General features: G+C 36.6%; 1 protein-coding gene across 1 annotated transcript; it reads right to left on the bottom strand.

Annotated features, from left to right (window-relative positions):
- Positions 1–710: 710 nt before the first annotated feature.
- On the bottom strand, positions 711–21,959 carry LOC113999584 (protein FRA10AC1). Its single transcript, XM_027743147.2, has 14 exons — positions 21,832–21,959; positions 17,632–17,708; positions 15,521–15,613; positions 15,391–15,436; positions 14,526–14,602; positions 13,756–13,839; positions 13,198–13,282; positions 9,817–9,862; positions 7,418–7,531; positions 6,399–6,441; positions 4,799–4,923; positions 4,132–4,170; positions 2,753–2,837; positions 711–2,315 (listed from the first exon to the last, which is right to left on the bottom strand). Exons 1-14 carry the CDS (start codon positions 21,862–21,864, stop codon positions 2,273–2,275), a joined length of 990 nt encoding a protein of 329 aa, XP_027598948.1. The 5' UTR covers positions 21,865–21,959; the 3' UTR covers positions 711–2,272.
- Positions 21,960–22,078: the final 119 nt, after the last annotated feature.

The raw sequence follows: 22,078 nt of genomic DNA, 5'->3' as shown, positions 1-22,078 counted from the left end.
ACTCCCAATGTACCCTTTTGAAAATGCAATAAATTAAAGTATTTGAAAACCAATTAGTTGGCAACAATTTAATAATGAGAAGGGAAAGGAAAACAGAGGTAGAGCACATTAGAATTCACATTACCTCTCTCCCTAATACCAGAGACAGACTGCACACAAATTAGCTCCTCATAAACAATGAAGAGCGACCAAAACCTGTTCTTGAACAATGACAGTCCACTCCACACATTCTACTCAGGTCTTGCAAAGCCAGCTCCTCCTGCAGATGGAGGAGGGGAAATGGTTGGTATATTATGCACAGATCTGAGTATTCACTGGAACCAGTTCCAAATCCAAGGAGATGGATGTCAAACGCAATTCCTGCAATAAGCAAATTCAACATGCAGACTCAATCCTGCCACTTTTCCTCCCCCTTTAAACAAAGAAGACCCACACTTTTTTTCCCCTCTGAAGGGCCCTCAGTATTCACAGAGAAGGGAGAATGAGTGAATTGCTCTATATACACCTTTCTAAGAACGCTCTATGAACAGAGATACTGTGTACAATTATCACTCAAAATTAAAGGAATCCACAAAAAAACCCCAAACACTTAAAACATCCTGACTTATAAATGAGCCAAATATTTTATGCAAACAGTTATGACATAAAACTGGGTATATCATGTGTTATTTTCTGTATTAAATGCAGCTACTAAAGAAAACTATTTCAAGGTTGTTTGATAATGTAATTTTATTCAAACTGTATTAAATTATGTATTTACTATGTATACTGTAAATTTTTATAACTGTATTTTAAAGACCCAAAGAGGAGTTAGTTATCCAGAACACATACTTAATATACAATACTTGAAGCAACAAATATAGCAACACATTCGACAAAAGCCCCTTTGGGCAAGTTGCACACGTGTAAGCAGATTGCTGCAGATTGGATTTGACTCTCAACCAAGCTTGCAAGATGACAGAGAATTAACCTTTAAATCCACCTTCTTACCTAAAGAAGCCTTCATGCAAGGCTACATTTATTTCTTACTCAAGGACACCCTAAATATGTCCTTGTACTGTCATCTATTATGTAAGTACAAACTGTTCAAAATGTAATTTTGTTAAGTAATACTTGTAAATAGAGTTCTCAACTTATTCACATGAGTGCATGTAAAATGTTCATAAATACACTGCAACCATCTCTGCTGTTCCTTTTTCCACATCAAATACTATAAATACTTTCTATACATATATCTACAGTGAGAAGTACTTATCAAAAGATATATTTTATACAATAGTAACTTTCCTCAGAATAACATGAAAATTTAATTTAAAAAAGTTTGTTCTTCGTATCCAAAGTAATTTGCACCTGACAGAAAAAAATACCCACTGTACTTATTCATGTGCAGACTGTTTCTTGTGAAACATAACTGAATGAATCTTTAAAGATATGTTGCACCTTGAAGAGGAATACAAATCCAGTAAGTTTCTCAAGCAATATACATGCTTTACTTGTATATTTAGAATTACACTTTAAAGAAGGATTAACATTCAATTAATGGAAAGGAGATCAGAAGCCACAGATAACATAAAAGTCACATGTACATCTCCAGTAGAAAGCCACACACGTATGTTTTACATCAAAAATACCAACCAAACTTTTATAAATGGAATTATAAGACACATTGCATTTCAGCTAAAATTTAAAACAAAGTCACAATAAACTGAACTTTTTAAAGGATTATGGGAGACATTTCACAATTTACTTAATTCAAGCAGAGTACATATTTCATAACACTTGAAAATACTTATGGAGACTAATACCTGAATATTAAAGTCTACATGGCCAATAAATTTAAGGCTATTACCTCTTGTTAAATAAATTAAAAATACAAATATATTAAAGTGTATGGCTTTAAACTGCTCACAGAAACTTACAAATGCTCCTTCATAAAAATCTGACAATACCTGAAGTTTGGGATAAAATAAAAAGCAGTGAACTTCTGATGTAATGTTAATAAACCATATTCTTGTTTGTTTAAGTCTGGGTGCCATATATCTTTTGCACTGAAAGAGTTATTTCTCTTGTTTCATGAGTATGCAACCTATCATAAGAGACAAAGTTTTTAGATTTGAAGCCTTCTACAAAGATAATCTACCCAAATGGTTCATATGAGTGACTGTAGAAAAAGTATGCTGGAAGAAAGAGGTCTCTGGTAAATTATGACTGGATTTCCAGACTTCCATCTTGACAATTCATGAAGAAAGTCAGCCTATATCAATTTCAAGATTTAGAGAAACAAGTCTTGAAAATACTCGTCAAACTCCTCCTCCCTGTAAGAACAACAACGAAAATGTCAAAGACAGTTCTGCTTTGGATTTTTACCTAGGAGATAATCTTTGTATGAAAAATATTTAGTAAACTTCTTCCTAGAATTGTAGAACATATAATAATTTTGAATTATTCCAATATCCTTCACAATTTCTTGACTGAGCAACAGTAGTGAGCTGTTAGGATTTACTTCTAAAATAATTAACAGCATAGTAGAACGTAAGACAGCAGTGGTATCAGTGGCTTGAGAAAGGTTTTCATCCAGAGTTGTGTATGACTCCTCTTTAAAAACACATTCTTAGGTTAGCATGAAAAAAGATTTGACATAACTTTAAATGTCAGATTATTCATTGAAACACTCAGGAAAAATCTCTGCCTTTGCAGTCCTGAATGGACACTGTACATTTTACCAGCTACAAGTTCACAGGATCAAACTAACCGTGATTTTTCATCTGCATCTTGTAGGGGACCTTTCCAAAAGTCAGCATCTGAAGGACCATCTTCTGCATCGCTGTTATTAGAATCTGTTAAAAAATTTAAAGTGTTTATTAAATAAATTGTAAAATAATTAATCTTTTTTTTTACTTAGATGGCATATTACTAGGAGTAATGTTTAACTACAATCATGAGAATTAACACTTTACCTTGCATAAAATGAAAATGTTTTGCAACTTTAATCAATGTAGCATCAAAAAGAGTCTTGGATACCATGAACTAACGTTTTGGCCAAACATAACAACAATTGTGTGAAAACACTGCTCTCGACACAACAGCAGCACAGCATTTTGTTCCTAAAATCAAACAATCGCAAACCCAGAATTACAATACAGTTTCAGTTAATGACATCAAATGGATCAATTACCTTATTTCTACTTAAATGACTATTTATATCGTGACTTACCAGTGAAATTGTCAGAAAACACAGATTACTGCATAACTGTTTTGTGTAAGTATATAGGAGTGAAAACTCGTATCAGAAACATGCACTGACCTAGAAAACACTGATCTTCCAATAGAGTTTTCCTGGCAAAACAGAAACTTTGGGCATGGTCCAAGTCATAAGAAAACTGCTTCAGGTCTTCCTGTAGCTAACTGTGAAAACCTGGAGCCTCAAGACATCCTTAAAAATGTACAGCAGAGCACAGAAATCAGTAGAAACACTCAATCCCTTCTAGACAGTCTGCAGCAAGAATTGGCATGACCAGAAGACGGGGCTTTTTTAATCAAAAAGAAACTGGAGACTGGAATTACTGAGCTACAGAGACAACCAGTGCCTAAAGAGTTACTGGGACTGAGTGCTCGTGCAACAAGTAGGTCTCTGAGGTACTACTGGTGGTAGCTGGAAAAGACTTTATTAAAGCCTAGGATGTATTTAAAATCTTTATTTTTTTGAGCAGAGTACATACAATTCTGTGAAGGAAAATGTACTAGTTATTATATCAGAAAAGTACTTTCCTTACACAGCAGAGATTACACAGCATACATTTGCATACCTGGACCCATGCAATTAATAATGTACCTATTTTTGCACCCGGTACTCTTTTCTGGAACAGTCTGGCCTCTCATTTTTCTGATTATTTCTATTCTGTTATCTGCCCACATTTTCATTCTTTGCTTAAACAATTTCCTTCTTAAAATTCCCTACAGTTTTTCTCCAGGATATATAAGTAATTAATTTGAACCTTCATATTTGTTTGTTTGCACGCAGCATTTTTATCTTATAAAATAATAAAAAAGTCAGCTAATAAAACTAAGATCAATGACAAATGAAATAATACAGCTTATTACAAAAACATAAGAGATATTAAAATACTTTACCTTTATCAGAACTATCTGAATCTTCTGAAGAAACCTGATCTGTAAAGAAGCACCGAGATAGAAAAAAAATAGTAAGCTTACCTTGGTTATCCGTTATCTTAAATTGTTCACAAGGATTACACACAGTTGTTCACACACATTGTTTCACAATGTATTACACACAAACGTGCACAAACATGCACACACCACACTCAAAAAAAGCAAGCAAATACCGAAGTAGAAGGATTTTTTTAACATGAGTGCAAAGGTCTCAGTTTTAGTTCAATTACGTTATCCCAAGATCTGTGGTGTAAAAGGTTATCTAACATTTCCAAAAGGCTTTCAACCCCAAAGCGTCATGAAATGAAATACTTCACAACCTTTTCTGGTATGCAATGTCCAATTCTTGGACAAATTTTCCTTGTAATGCATATTTTTCAAAAGGCTCTCCCTCTCTGCTACATATAAGAAATTTATCTTTTTTTTTGCATCTAGGAAATTTTACCTCAGAAATTTATCTTTTTGACTACCTGTGTTAGAATCAAGAAAGTTACATATCTCTATGTATAACTAAATATATTTATCTATACATAATTATGCATCTATATCTATGCAGATATAGGAAAACTAAGGTTCAACTAACACATTTGTATATTTTAATAACTGAAGGTTTAAAACTTAAATGTACCTTTATGGGTCTTTTTTTTGGACTTCTTTTTTGTTGAGCGAGAAAATTTAGTCTTCTTATTTTTTGGCTCTTTAGAGTCCTGTACAGCTGTGCCTCCTTTCTTGTGTGCTTTGACTTCTTTCCTCCTTTAAAAAAGATGAATATACACCTTCTCTATTATATGTACTTCTTATGCAACAGGAAATCTGAAGCATTTAATTCAGTCAAACAGTTCTCATTTTTTCAGAAACCTAACAGTAGCTAAACTGAAAAAATTAATTTGGTTTTAAAAAGAAAAGTGCTATAGAAACACAAGAGCTCTAGAGCTGAAGGCAAAGGACAGGAAATGCTAAACTCACTAATATGACACTGATACAGACAACAAAAACAGTGCATTGGCAAACAAACATTAAATACAGAAAACAATTTTATAACATGCCGAATTCTTACTTATTTTGAGTTTTTTTCTTTTAGCAAATAACTTTGTATATATGTAGTGAGAAAAACACAGTTAATACAGATTTTAAAATACATTTTCATATTTGATAGCAACAAAACCTGAGGTAGAGGACTCTCAAGCCTAAGAAGCTGCTGCAAACAACCAAGCCATGTGTTTTATTTTCAGCATTACTTATACTGGATTGTTGTAAGAACATAGGCTTTTTCCTACTTCTTTGTAAGAAGAGGTCAGTGAAATTCTTTCAAAGTAAGTATTACTCTGGAACAGTCAAAATGTGTGACCATGCTTATTCAGAACTCAAGTGGTTTTATGACTTTAGTTCCAAAAATCAAGACAGATCAAACTAATCTCAGTTAATGAATTATCCCTCCTAATATCTGTCTACACAGTGCTCTAGTGAAATTGCGTATGAATTAACTTTCAAAATGGATTGACTACTAGATGCACATTTGATTTGGGTTACTTTAGAAAAGAAATCATTGTTTCCTGGCTCAGAGGTTTGCCTTTCACATGCTTTGCAGATAATTGTATGGGTTAATTACTGAGACATGCAACTAAGTCAATGCCACATCAAAATTTAAAAAATCATAAAACCTGAGTGTCAATAGCTGTGGAATTCAGTAAGATTACAGATACTATATAAAAAACAAATTTAAAAAAATCTAATCTTAATGCACACATTTTGTAGGTTCAAAATACACTAATTTTCTCTCCAATTAATAAGTGATTCTCAAAGAAGAACAAACATTCAAATTCAAACTTTCCAAGCACAGTCACTTGACTCACACATAAAGCCACTATTTCTAGTAAAAGGAAAAGCATTTCAGCTCTGAAACAAAGCAAGAGGGGAAATTTAAAAAGTGTTTTGCATAAATGTTCAGATAAGAAAAATAAGCACTAGGCTGAAATTAAGCAAATGAAACTTCTGTGGTGGTAGGGATGGGATTCTTCCAGTTTGAGGGGTTTTGCACTTTCGTTAGTGCAGTCCCTAACTCTCAACAGGGACAACTCAGCGACTTTATAAGAACTACAGAACGTTTATGCTAGTTCAGCATAAATGAAGTTCCTAATCATCTAGGTGAAGTCTTTCCCCTATTTGTTGTTCATCATAACTGTAACCTATCAATAATTCACCCCCCATATTTTAAAATATTTTATTACCGGTGATGAAAGTTTAGTTTGTAGGAACATTCTGGACATAGTCCTGAAAAAGAGAAAATAAGAACATTGCAGCCATCATTCTGATAAGCATAATTAACAAAATTTAGAAGTAGATCTTTCAGTTCCAGTAGCTTTTCCTTCAAAACTGTAGTTACAATGTAATTGCAGCCAGGATTTAGAAAAATACCACAACGAAATTCTTCAGTACAAACCCGGACTTTACTAAACCTGGAGAAAGGTCACAGGTTTAGCATTGGTAACTATTCATTAAAAAAGTATCAGTGCTTATCACGTACAGACATCACATCTTATGGATCTTTGGGGACAGATCAAATTGTTCTATAACACTGAAGACCCATAAGTGTCTTAGAGCTTTGCCAGAGACCAAGTGCTCCTACATGGAGTGACTTGTGCACAAAAGAAAAAAAACACCATTAGCTTGTTTTACACAAAGTAACTGTGTAAACTATGGTACATTTAATTATGTGATGAATGTATCAAAATATACACAATACTGAAAAAGAAAATCCCAGTCAAGATGCAAGAATGGAAAAGAAATTAATTAAAGATAAGAATTTTGTAAGAAGACATAAATATTAAAGTCCGTAGAGCTGAAGGTGTGCGAGAAGTTGTCTGGTCCAAAACCCTAAGGACTCCTAAGGGTTGTAACTGAATGAGCAATGACAATGCTGAAACCCTCCCTGCAATGTCGTACTGTCCATTAAAACTAGACGTGCCTGTATACAGAACAGCTTACAATCGATTGTTCTAATTTTATGACATCATTCATTATACAGTATGAAGTGGTCAATCTGTAACAACTTCATTATATATAATGATAATAGCTGTTCTCTCTAAATCAAGACCATCATACTACCACCTGTGATTAAGAAAATTATATCCTATTCTGCATTTTTCACTTTGCATGAACTAATATAATTGAGTCTTGTTCGATGGCTTTTAAAGCACAAGATATTTGTCTCCTTTTAAGTGTACATATCCTTGAAGGGCTGACTTACGCAACTTCACGAGTGCATTCCTCTTTTCACCATGCTCAATGTAACCAAAATTCACCTCCCAGCTCTTCAGGCCTTCTTGCTCATCACAGTGCTTATTTCCACAGGAAAACTGACCTGTAAAGAGGTCAAAACCAGCAAAGTGTGGTTCAATGATTAACATGCATAGGTTTAGGCTTGTTATTTCCAGTTTTGCTCAGTTTTTGCTTTTTGTGTTCCGTTTCTTTCAAACAAAAAAGAGTGCAAATCTAAAAATAACATCTAGAGTAAGGAAACTATAACAGAAAACAACAAAGCAATCAATCAATCAATCAAACTTGTCTAATGCTGCCTATTTGCAAAGAAAAACAAAACTGGAACTGTGTTTTGAAATGTATGGATGAAGATAAGCTAAGAAATAATAAGCCTAATACTGAACTCTGAAAAAATGAATGTTACTAGGAGACATTCTATACTCTAAATAATTACTTACTTAGTAGTGGTGATGGATTAGGAAGTGTGATACAGACATGCATCTTTAATGACATCAAACTATTGAAAGTATCATGTACTTACCAAATGAAGATGCCCACATTCTTATTGCCTATCTAATATACCTGATACACCAGACATACAACTTGTATTCTAATGACCTTTCATAAACACCTTTCTTTCAAGAAAAGGAAATCCAATTTTTGTGAGAAATGATATGTCAGCTTTAATAGCTTCCTTCAGTTCATTATGTGAAAGGCAACAATGATTTTAATACAATCTGCACATAACCAATGTTGTTTACAGCACTGACTTCCTAATATTGGAGAAATAAAGATACGTATATTCCTTTTGCAGAAGCCTGATTTGTATACAGGGCTGGTAGAAGGGATGTGAAGGATGTGTATTAATAGGCTCACAAGCAGGACTGTTGGTGAACGATTAACCTCAGAAAATTCTGCTTAAGCTGCTAACTAGTGGATTGGCAGTGTCCTCAGATACTTCAGTTCTGCAATGAAACACCACTTGCAATGTGAACACTTGAAGGCACCAGCAGTGGTTCTCATCACCACTATTACTGACACAGCTAAATTAAGTACATACAATGCAAATTATCAGACAGGCAGGTAATAACGTTTTATTAGATTTGAGTAAATCAATTTATATTGCTGATTTATATTTGAAAATAGCATTGAAGACCCACGCCTTTTTTAAAGGATAGTTTAGAACCGCACTCGGGAAGAGTCCGACATCCGTGAGTGCGTTGGGTTCTCGCGCCCTCCAGTGGTGAGAGGGAGGATTTATCAATTCTTATTTTCCATTGTACGCTTTCCATCAGCATTCCATTAAAAAGCTTGAACCATGTAATTCTGCACTTTTTGCCACATTTTAAAATATGGAGTACCAGATATTAAAATTACAATGCAGTTTGAAATTCTTTTCCCCCATGAAGACATAAAAATAATTTATTTCTCATTTAATTTTAATTATCTTTTTAAAGCATTCAATAAAGCACACACCAAATGTAACTATCTGGTAACATAATCTGTAGTGCTGAATGCAACATATTACTACAACCACCTTTAGAAGTTCTAATCTTTATAGCTTAAAAATCCCATCATTAATGTTTACACTTCCTAATGTGAAATATAAATTTTTAAAAACATAATTTTTTTTTTAACTTTCTGTAGTATACTATAATAGAGCTGTTTACAGAATGCAGCTCTCCACAAAACTGTAGCTGAGAGACACTGATCAACAATATCACCCCATACGATTTTCTTGTGTCTGCATCCATGACTTCCGAAAACTACACACGTATGAGGATCCACCCACAGGAAGAGCAATCTATTCACCTCATTTTCTTGCTTGTTCAGCAACTTGAAAATGCCCAAGCACCTAGGCCATGGAATGGGGACTGCTGTGCAAGGTCCCAGTAACACACTGGTAAGAATTCACACACAGAATTAAGCTGCTAATTCAGAAACAGGACTGGGAGACATGATAACCATTCCCACTATTCCCATTGAGGCTTTCAATTCCAATTTAACCTCAAACAGACATCACACAAGAAACTTTGATTAAAAAGTTAACCTTTTGCAGAACAGCACTAGAGAAACTATTAATAAATAATTTCCTGAGGAAATGTACTGAGACACTTCAATTAAGAGTATTCTACATTATCAAATGCGTTATGGTGGTGTTCACTATAAATCTGATCTTCTGAGAATAAACCAAATGTTCTTTTAATGTTAAAATATGCAGATCACTGTGCACTCTAGACCTATGTGCATAAAACAGCAAAGTTGGAAGTTAAGTCAATTTATCGTCCATTATTATCTGATAAATTTACCAGTATTGTCAAATACCGTCTAACAAAATTATGTCGAAAAGCATCAAGAAATGTAATAAAAAATGAAAGATAGCATTACCTTTTCCTGAAATTACTTCTTTCTCATGTCGCCATCTAAATCCAAACTGTTAAGAACCAAAATTAAGTTGTAAATACTCAGTGTACTCAGTATCAGAAAGAATAATTTCAGTTGATTGATTTCCTGCATGTGGTTCATCCATTCAATCTCAGTCAGAAAAATTTAATTTCTTTCTCTTTTAATTAAATATATCTCTCTGCCTCTGCTTGACAGAATGATATTTTATTTATAAAAATACTTTACATATTTTTATTTTCACAGGAAAGTCTCCATACTGAAAAACAATTACAAAAGCAAAATTATTAACATTTTCAAGTGGAAGACAAGTTGGCCTAGAAATCTGGAAATAAAAACAAAAGAATAAAATGTATTCTATTTAATGACCAGGTGTCAAACAGATTTCATTTCTTGGCAATAGGAGACATTTCCAATCTGTTATGCTGCAAAACAAAGCAGAGACAGCAAATAAGAACTTTTCTAGAAAAATAAGACAACAACAAGAAGAAAACATTTCAAGTCCAATGCATACCAAAGTAAAGCTTAGATGCAGAGCAGAGCTAATGCAGCTCCCTTGCTGCATCACAAAACTGACAATAGAATTAAACTATCTGACAATACAGACGGTCATTTATCAGCCTGAAAGCTTGCAGACAAGATGCACTGAAGGTTCAAAGACAACCCTGACCTAAAAATTTCTTATCTAGGGAAAATGTAAGGAGTAACAGACCCATCACAAGCAACAGCTGTCAGAACACACTGTCTCTAAGTAGCCTCATACCAGAGGTTCACATTGGCATTTGATTAAAAGGAAAAGATTGTATGTTCTAACCACACAATGAAAAGTGGGATCATGGATCACAAGGTCCTCTTTGACTGCAGTGCCAGCAACCAAGATGAGTGCAAGTGAGTGTGTGAGCAGCAGTGAAGACCAAGCCAGACCATCAGCAAGGTGAAGGGCCTGGGAGCATGGAGGGTGAGCGAGTCTGCACGGGTCAGCTCTGGGTGTGAGAACACCTCTGTATGTCTAGGGCTGACAGCACAGGGGGTGTGCTGCGAGACTAGGGGAGTCTCAGCCACCTCTGTGTGGATGTGTGTGTGTGTGTGCACAGCCATGTGTGCATGTCAGTGAAACAGTCTGAACCAGCAACATTTGCAATGTGGCTGCAGCCTTGGGGGTTCATATAGCTTAGAGCTTCTTACTGTTTTCTTCTGAGCTTCAGCCTTTGACAAGGTGCTCTGCTTATTTTCCAGACCTCAGGAGAGACGCTCCCATGAAACTTGCCCTTATAATTATCCAGTATTTCGGAAAACATAGTTTTTTCTTGGAAGAAAAGTTCCAAAAGAGATCTGAGCTACAATCTCTATGCAGAGATCTTTAGAAAAATTATCTGACTTGAAGATTTTGTTGGAGCAAAACAATTACAGCTGTGAAAAGCCAGATGAGCATGTATGTGCAAGTCTCAATCTGTGCAAAATAAACGTTTAAAACATTACAGAAAACTGACCTCCAACTTTACTTTGACACCATCTAAGCAGGATATAGAACCAACAGAATCAAAGTACAGCCCAGGATGGAAGGTACCTCGACAACCATTGTTGTTCAACCTTGTTCAACTATTCATGGGAAAGGGGGCAGAGATGAGATTATCCAGTACCCTGTGCAATTGCACCTGCAAAACCTCCAGCTGTGGGGATTGTAACGTGCCACTGGGGAGGTTGTTCCAGCAAATCAATGCTTCCACTTTCTTATATCAATATGAAGTACCATCATATAAAGCATCAACAACTATCATACAAAAAGTTGGCCAGCTAAGAAGCTTGTTATCCACCCTGCAACCTCTCATAGCACCAGCACTGCAAAACAGAAGGCACAAGGGGCCAAAGATATCCAACAGTTTCTCAAAATGCAGAAAAAAAAATAAAGGCAGGAAAAATCTGAAAGCACAGACTGCATTCCATTGGTGCAAATGGGATCAGCAGCCCATTTCAGACTTCCAAGAAAAAAGCCTGCTTTGAAATCCTTCTCTACCAAACATAGGCATGGATAAATCGGTAATTGAAAAAAAAATCTCTTGTTTTTCCTATTTTTCTAAGAATTTCTAAGAAAGGACTTTCATATGATCAGAATGTATTTGAGAACAGAAAGCATAAATATTTTACGAACTGCATGACACAGCAGTTATGCTGACATGGCAATTCCAAAAATATAGGTAATGACTTATGTGCATAAATGGGAATTAAGAGTGACCTCAAAGTTAGGACAGACACACTTGAAGTCTGACAGGGAAATACTGTTCACACAACACACACACACAAAAAATCTAGGGCAGAAGGTTTCCCACAAAAGATAGCAAACACACGGAAACTTGGCACAGCAGTGAAAGAAACAAAATCTGTAAGTCTGCTCCAGGGAAATCAGCTAGGGGACAGAGAGGACATTGAGCAATATGAAACAGCTATAGGAAAATAAAATGAAATTTATTCAAAAAAAGGAGGGAAGGCATCTTCAGCATTTTAATTTTTGCTTATTTTAATTAAATGTTCACATTTTACTGTTCCAATTGTCTTTAGATGACTATCATCTTTTCTGCCTAATAGAGTTAAGCCCGGTTCTTTCAACTATTTACCAGTTAATGTAGTTTTGCAATACTATAAATAGTCTTAAAGAACTATATAGACACTGTTTGCAGCACTGGGTTACTGTGTGTTAACACCAAGACACATCTGAGTTAGCTACACTCTTTGCAAAACCACAATAGAAAATTCCTGTATGCTCTCTGACTAAGAAGTTAGTCAGCCAAAAACTTGGAGAAAATAAAGGCTGTTCCAGTTAAGAAGAAAACCTGGTGCTGGAACTGGGCTGTTTCTCTTAAGAAATTCTATTTATTTACAAGGCACATACAGATCCTGTTTCCACAAACAGAAAAAAAAGAACAACCAGCAAAAGATGCTACTTTAGAATAGACTTTTCCAAAATTGTTTCTGCCAGCATTCAAGTACAAAACTCTTTTTAGACTTTTTTTTTTAACAGTAACATTCCAGGGTTTTCTAGGCTTCATCTATTGCTCCTCTCCAAGCAACCTCTCTAGCCTTCTTCCTTTAACCCCTTTGTGTTTTCTGCCTTTTTCACACACAATGTACCTCTTCATAAAACACCATCTGACAGAAATGCTCGTATTCCCACAGAAGCACATTTTTGGGGCAGTGACAATGCTTGGATTCAAACTGCTGCTGCTTATTAAGTAACTTGACAAATTCTCACAACTCTTTCTCTAGGGAAGGGGTACAACATTCCAGTTTCACAATGTATCCACAATCATAAGGCAATTTTTAAAAAGGACATACTTCAAAACCAGTGTGATTTACAATAATTAAACATACCTTATTCTCTTTGTATCTGCTGAGATCTGCTATGCAGTATTCTTTGAACAGTTTATCATAATACTTCTTTGCAAGCCTCTTCTCCCTATAACAAAAGGTATTTTTTTATTAAATATAGAACATGACACAATTCACTTTACATTGTAATGACATTAACAAGACGTTTCATGCAAAGAACACAAGTTGCAGAGAAATGAAACAGATACACACTTATAAAACTAAGGAGTAATTTCCATAAAATTGGAAAAATATACATAAAATAATCTGCAATACATACTAAACTATGTTTTTTCAAACTCAGATTTCTTCAGAGTTTTCAGAACAGTCATTTGAATCTCAGAGAATGCACAATTATTTATTAGTTTTTCTGTCATCAACTCATGTTGCCACTTGAGCAATATCGCAATATGAAAGACCTCCTAATGGTCTTTCATTTTCAAATGCATCAAAGATCAAAGAATGATCACTAAGTATGCACAGTAATTCTTATTAGTAGGGGACACTGCAAATTTAGTACAAGTGATCTAAAAATAACATGTTCTATAATATTTTCAGTACCAATTCATGTCTGCTTCGTCTTCTTCATTCCACAGGAATCTGTGGTTTTCTCTAATAACATCAAGATCCGTCTTGTCATTTGCTCTATAAAAGGACACACTTTTTTTTAGTACAATGTAATATTAAAGTGAAAAGTCCATGAAATAATAATTTGGTAACCATCAGTATTCCACAGTTATGATCTCCACCCCACAGCATAAAGGAATACATTGCTATGAAATAAAACTACCAAAAATGTATTCCCTGGCATACCTGTTCCCTAAAAACCAAAAAAAACTCAGGGTGGAAAATGGCCACTGCAATTGTGGATGACTTGATCCTATCTGAAAACACTTTTTATACTCTTTATTGAAGACAGTAATTTTAAAAGGTAGTTATATATATCTCTAAAGAAGGTTATCATTATTCTGGACAATGGATAGCATTTCTGCCATTTCAAAAGTATTTCAGACTGTTATTTTGAAGGTACTGACAGATATTTCTCAATGTACCTTCAATTAATGCTCACCTGTCATCTTTCTTTTTGCATAACAAAACAAGAATAATTCAGCTCATGGTAAGGTCTTATCTAAAAAACGAAACAATGCAATTTTGTTTTTTTGGATTTACAATTTACAACTACTGTAGTTACCATTTTTGACCAAAAAAATTAGTAATTTCACACACAGCCACATCCGCTTCTGCCCCTAAAGCTATAATATATATTTACCAGCTTGACATAACAGGGGAGCTTTAGGGTCACGAGGGGAAAGTTTGCTAATGATTCTCACCCAGTTCGTCGGAAGTCCTCTATTTTGCCACCATAGTATAAAATGTAGTCATGCACTAACTTTTTATGTCTTTCATACTGAATAAAGCAATTAAGGATTGTTTCAGAACTTAACTAAAAAAAAAAACAAAACCAAAAAACTTTTTGTATACTTAAGAGAAAGACATTTTTTTCCTCACAAACAGTTCAGTAACTTCCAAAAAGAACAGAATTAATTAGCAACTTTTACTTAATAACCTCTCATAGAAGCTACTTTCCAAATACAGGAATTCAAGGCAATTTCATGTTTAAAACCTCATTCAGCTGCCAGACCTTTATAAAACTGTCTTCCTTTATCAAACATGCTCTGTACTCATACACACAGAAACTTGGTTTATTTTCTCAGCTGTAATTTAGACAACAGCTTCTCATATTGCAGTTTTGGTTTAAAACAGGTTTGTATTTCTGCATTATAAAAATAGTCTGGCTACTAAAATGGAACAATTTATTACATTTTTACCGTCAACATACAAGTAAAAGTTGTATGCTTTAGTTTGGAGATGAAAATCATGGAAAATTATGTAATGCTTTTTAGAATACATTGGCCTCAGAGACATAATTTGAAACACATTTTGTACCACAATTTGAGCAAAATTTGTAATTATTTATTCAGAAAATAAGCCTCTTCAAAAATAAAAACACTATATATGCCTTCTTTTTCAATTAACTTGTATCTCAACAGCAAAAAGTAGCTCTTTTGAAGAATGACTCAGTATCTGGTACTGCACTGTCAACTACTGTCATTACTGAGAAATCCCAGTATTTTACCATAATGGATAACCTGTGCCCCACCTTCAAACTTGAAGAAAAATGAAACAGAAGGATACAGCACTCATGGATATCAAGTGAAATCTTCTTTTTCTTGCTTCTTCCCTGTTAATAACAAACATGCTTCAGTGAAAGCTATCTTTCCCTTAAGGTAAAAAATATCTCACAAAAGCAGTATATAGAAGATACCTATCACATTCTTCAGCTGCGAATTGCCTGTGAACCACACTGCCTTGTTTTGCTTTTTGGAATGGCTTTACCAGAAGGCCATCTTCCTCTATTCTAAAGGTAGGTGGGAAAAAGGAAGAAAAGTTAGTCAAGAGCTTTCCATAAGCAATAGAATTTCCATATGCCAAACCTTCCACTAACTTGATTAACAAAAACTGTTATATTGCTAGTTTCTACATGAATGAAACAAAACTTCAGAACCAATATCAGCTTGGACTTTACCTCATTTGCAGAACAAAATCAGAAAGGCAATCACTTACAGTTAGCATTTAAAGGAAAATGCTTAAAACAGTCACTTCTAATATTTATTTTTATCAATACTATCACTATAGAACCACAATGAAAAACCTCCAAAGTTTCCGAAGTTTCACTCTACATTCTAAGTCCTCTACAAATCTCAGCTACAAATCTCAGCTACACAGCAAAGTAGGAACAGAAAGGACAGTGTGCTCACTGAATCAGAGTGACTGCTAATAACCCTATCCCACCCTTCCATGCCAATGGCCCATCACCCCATTAAACAGCTCTGCCTCTTGTAGTGCGATCACATGAATCACAAATTTAAAACTCAACTGCCATGTCGTGAACCATACTTGTTCTAAAACATAGAACTAAAAATACCTTAAGAATTCAACAAAGTAATAAAAAGTTAACTATAAAGAGATGCATTTTAGCTAGTAAAAGGTATATTTAGTTAGTTTCATTCATGAGTAGAGGTGAAGAAAAGATTTTTCCATAATCATCAGCTGACAGAAAGAATGGAAGTCAGAAACTTGAAGAAAGCAAGCCAGAGAATTTGTATTCCAAGTTATGGAATAGAAGTCTAGAAACTAAGGGCATCATTTGCTCAAAAGGATCTGTAAGCACAAAATTCCCATAAGGAGACTCCATAAAACAGTAATTTGGAAAAAATTTAAGACTACTATTTTCCTTAAAGTGAAAATAAATATCATCATAGAGCAAGAAGATATATACATAGAGTGAACCCACATAAGAGTCCTACTGGGAATCAGCAGTAGTGTGCCAGAACAAGGATAATGATGGTATTTTTGAAAGGCTCCTGATGGTTAGTTAATATTCCACCTCGAAAGTGGAAGGGTAGAATGTATAATGGCCTTCTAAAGAAAACAAAATCTGAACAAAACCAGTCACTGTTTTAATGGAGAACAGCTATATTTATAAAATAAATGAAACACCACAATGCCTGCTCTTATTCCAACGATTAAAACACGAAATTTTTTTCCCAGAATGCAGTCAGACACTACAAAATCCATTCTTTCAATTTTTCTACAAAGGAAAATATGCAAGCGACCTAGGAAAGTTTCCAGAAAGTCTTCTTAAATAAAGTCCAGTAAAAAGCAAGGGAGAGACAGGAAAAAAAAAAGTACATGCATAATGTAGGCAAAATGTTCAGTATGGTGCAGAAAGTGTCAAAGGACTACACTGCCAAAACAAAATAAATATATAAATAAATAAAAATCTTTACAATATAAGGAAATCAGACTACAAATTTCCAGGTCACTAATTGTGGGAACTACTGAAAGAATTAGCAAAAGTCATCTCAAATAAGAGATATGCAGTTACACTTCAAGGATTGAATACAATACAATTCACCAATTCCCAGGTCTCTTCACAAATTAAATAATAAAGAAGTAGCATTAGTTCTTCACTTTATATGTTTTATATCTACAAAGCCTGCTACCACTTGGCCTTTCTTGCCTTGCTCTCCTAGCAGTTCCATTTGTCCTGATGGATTCATAGTGAAGTGAACAGTGCTGCCAAATCCCAGCAGTGGATACTAATGCTTGGAAAAACGAAACACTCTGCTCCGAGAAGTGAGGAGGATATAGACAACAGATGGAGATGGCAGAACAGATCTCAATCAGCTACCCCTAGGAGATGACAAGCTTTGGCAAGCTTGACATGAGGAGATGCAGAAATCAAAGAGATTGATTTTTTCAAAAACCACTTCAACACCAGACTTTACATACAACAGCATCATCTTCTATGCACACTAAGAGGCCATTTGCACAAAATGTGTAGTGCAAAGTGTTAAGTCTATACTACATTACCTTTTAGTTTTTTGCAGAGACTTCTCTCCACTCTCCTCATCACTGAAATCAGAATCATAGCCTCCATGGCCGTGTGCCTGAAAATAATAGACCAGTCAATATATCTGCTAATGTAACATGGATATGGCATAATTACAAATTAGTACTGTCTATCATGTATAAATAAAAGAGAAAGACAGAGAGGAAGCAAAAAAGTGCAAATTCTCACATACTTCTAAATGAAGCCAAATTCAACAGACAATGCAGAGCATATTCCAAATAACACAGGGTAAAGAAAGACACTGTCAATCTGTCTAAAGATCCCTCTATAAATAATTTATATGCAGATGTCCCCATATTTAATCTTCGCATAGATGCAGAAAACCAAAAGTATGATAAATACCTTTGGATTTTAATTTCAATGTTCCTTATATAAGAAGAAGGCGAGTATTCTCCCCAGAAGCAAGTCTTCCAGGGGGCTGGAGGACAGCAACCAATATGCCCACATTATAAACAAAGAAAGATGAGAACAGAAGTTTCTTGGGCTGTGGTACAGCATTTTAGATCATTAGATCTTATACTGGTAACTGGAAATCTGATTGAAACTATAACTAAAATACAAACCAACAACATGCCTGCAAAAACATACCACCCAATCAGCACAACATTCCTACCAGGAAACGAAGTCTTTTTTTCCATAAACTTTGGGACTACAATGTCAAATTAATGCCTTCAGCAACCAAGCACTGACTGATGCCCAGATACATCACCTCCATTTTTCAAGGGACAACACTATGTTCAATTCCTTCGGCAGAAGCAATGGTTTAAGTAGATCCTATCTCCTCTCCCTCACTCTTACTCTGGTACCTTCCTTCCAGTTGCTCAGTTGCAGTTGTGAAACTGCACATGAATGAGACAAAATAACTCACCCAAGTTACAAAGGAACCTATCCAAAAAAGAGTATTTTAACTCAGGTCAGTTTGCTGACAGTTCATCCAGAGTCCCTGCAACCAGCTACACCAGCCAGCTGAAGGGGTAGCACAGGGAGAGTGCAGCCAGAGCTGGGAACTGCATAAACCAGCACAGACACCAAAAAACACTTTTACACAACTGAGGTAAAAACAAGAGGGAAGGTTATTACATATCTGCATGTGGAAAGGCTCAAACACACACTACCTAAGTATCTTGGTAATTCAGACTGTGAATGAGAAAAGAAACATATTTGATTCTTACATTACTTACAATCATACCCCTCCTTAGACAAAAAGCTGAGAAACACAAACTCTGCAAAAAAGACACATCTCTTCAGGATAGTTTTGATGAGGTGCCTTCTCTTGTCTACTGACCCCAACAATCGATTTGTATCATGCAGAGTATGTAAAACACTATCTTCTCAAACTGACAGTGAAGGATTGGGTTTAAGATTTTTTTAATTTTTTTTTTATTATTGCTAATAATAAACTAATACTGTAATGTTCCTTCCACTCTTGAACTCTTCTGAAGAACACATAGCTTGCATATACATATATATTTGAACAAAAGCAAACCAGAACTTTCTGATTTACCTTTATGCTTTCTATTTCCCAAGAAACAGAAAAATTATCAGTTACCAGACACACAAACAAACAAAAGTGCAGCAGATGTCAGTGGCTGTCATGCACTGGCAAAAGAGCAGCAATGGTACTAAGTTCCATAGCTGAGGTGGTTCTAATAGCCAGCCTACCACTACTTTTATTAACGAAGCTTATGTGGTCTTTAGAAAAGGCTGAATACTCTAAGAGTGTGCAGAAAATATATTTATTTTTGGTCTCTAAATTTAAAAAATATCATGGTAATCCGGGAATGTTTTAAATAGCAAAAGTAATGCTTCCCAGATGAACACGGAGCTTCCTTCACACTCAAAAGGGGAGAAGGTCCCAGCCAACACAATGAGCATGAAAGTCAACATGAGACAAAAGTAGTATAGAAAAAGGCCAAAAGAGGAAAGACCAAATGAAAGGAGATTTTCACTAAGTAGTTGACCTTGGATGATGGGGCCCAGGAAAGAAGTAGACATCCTCAGTAATCAGCTCTCAACTGATTCCAGGAATGATTAAAACAAAAAGAAAAAAAGACGCAAGAAAAGCTGGTCCAACAGAGTCATACTGTAGGCTCTCAGAAGTTGATGACTGCCTTTTGAAAAGTTAACTGTGAATATAAGGGCAAGTATGGCTAAGGCAGGCATAGGCTGCTCTTCTGACAGGAAAACTCCACAGCTTCAGACATTCCTCTGAATCACTACAATAGCTCACAGATAAATTCAGAGTGAAAAAGAATACAACCCGTGACTGACGTCCTGACACTTCTAGGTCACTCCTCCTTCGAAGGCAACAGCAGATGGGCAGGTACTGCACTGAAGCTGAGTTTGGCATCAGCAGCTCCAGCAGTGCCGGATGGCACTCTTGGAGACTGGGACTGAACAATTACTGACCTGATGCCTTAGGATGATATCAAGATGACCTGACTTTTAGGTAAAACATTTCATTAACTCCATCAAAGAATCGCATCCATAAATTAATCTTCCCATTTTGGAAGGACAATGTAAACACACACCTGCTTCATACTGTAAAATCTCATGACAGATTTCTTCCCTTCCCCACAAGAAAAAAAAACCCAGAGAACAATCCCAGATAAAGAAAATGTATTTAACTATAGTAAAAGAGGGGCAGATACCAAAGCTTTGTGCCCAAGCTAGCGGATGTAGACATGGGCATGCAAAATTGTCAACAATATTTTAAATAACTATGTTCACTATTTAATAAACCCTTTAATATAAATTTTGCTTTGATGGAATTTGTCAGAGACTCAGAATGTTTCTGGTAAATTATTAATGTAAATACCACGTGTTTTACCAAAACGCAAACCTGAAAGGTATGTAACTTAAATGGTACCGTGTATTTTGTCTGTTGCATCAACTCTGAACTTTTTATTCCCAAACAACAAAACAAACTGAAACCACAAAATTAAAACAAATACCAATATGTTCTGGGGTACATTTAGCTCACATTTAAGTAATCCCAACATCTTGGATTAACTAATAATGAAACAATCGGAGACAGAACAGAGTCCACTTAACTTAGGAGTCCTAAACCCCAGCAATTTAAATACAGTAAATAAATGAATGCTGTCCACAGCTGACAGCAGACATAGATACCAGCTCTTGATCTCAACATAGGACACTACAGATTCCCCAGCACTGCATTTATAGCAGGTATTTGCATCCAGAGAAGGCGTCTCTCTAATGAGGTAAATGCACACTAGTGAAATGGACACATCACAGTTCATGTCGGCTCCTGACCACAACATACAGCTGAACACAAAAAAGCGGTTAAAAAAGAAAAAAAAGTCAAAACAATCCTAGACAAAAATTCCCAACTCGTGGTTCCTGACCTCAGCCCTAATCTTGCTACTCCCGTCATAAGCGTCACTCTCATCCTTCCCTTTATCTGCCCAGCACACAGGTCTGTGCTCATGTCTGCTCACAGCCCAGATGTGGCCCGGAACAGGCCCGAGAGCTCGTTTTGATACAAACTACTCTGGGAAGGACTGAAGGGGATCTCTAGGGGGGCTTGACGAGCCATCCTGTCTGGATAAAGAGTGCCATGTGTAAAGTCAGAATGCTTCACCGTAACACACTCTTCCCACCCTGATGTCTATGAGGCTTTGTAGCCGCAACTTGGGGGGAAAAAACCTGAGAGAAAATTCAATTAGCTTCAAATTTACTCTTCCTTGTAGAATCAACTACAAGGAGTGCTTGCATATACTGTACAGTGAACGGCCCTGACAAAGAGAAAAGCACCCACAAGATACTGCCCCTTTATTAAAACTACGAAAGAAGAAGCAGGAGTAAAAGATAGGCATCAGAAGACCACGACAGCGAGGATTAGAATTTCGTGGAGCTCCACGGAGAAAAGTCACATCGAACGCCGGCCCGTGTGGGTCCGACGCGACTTTGAAGCTGTTCTCATGTCCTGGAAGCCGCCCAGTCCTCTCCCGGCCCGCCTGACTCGTCTCCCACCGCCGGAGCGGAGCACGGCCGCGAATCCCGGGCAGCCCGTCCGGGAAGGCGGCGCGGCCCTTCCCCGCCCGCCCCGGCCCCGCCGCCATGGAGGCCGCGGCCTCCGCCGGGCCTGTCCCTGCCGGGCCCCCTCCGTTCCTCCCCCTCCCTCCTGCCCCACTCACGGCCGCGGAGAGGCGCAGCTGGTTGGGCTCCATGGCGGCGGCGCGGCCAGGGCCACCTGCGCCGCCCGGCCCTGCTCCCGGAGCCGGCACCGCTCCGCGAGCCGCTCCCGGAAAGCGGGGCAGAGGCGGAGCGCGCCCGCGCCGGGGGCTCCCTTCCCTCCTCCCTCCCTCTCTCCGCGGCGGGCGGGCAGCGCGGGGCAGCGGGGCGCGGGGGAGGGCGAAAGCGAGCCGGCACGGGAGGGGAGGG

Source organism: Pipra filicauda, unplaced genomic scaffold, assembly GCF_003945595.2.
Source record: "Pipra filicauda isolate LSUMZ 115617 unplaced genomic scaffold, ASM394559v2 scaffold190_size1978887_pilon, whole genome shotgun sequence".
NCBI lineage: Eukaryota > Metazoa > Chordata > Aves > Passeriformes > Pipridae > Pipra > Pipra filicauda.
This window is presented reverse-complemented; position numbering and strand designations above follow the sequence as displayed.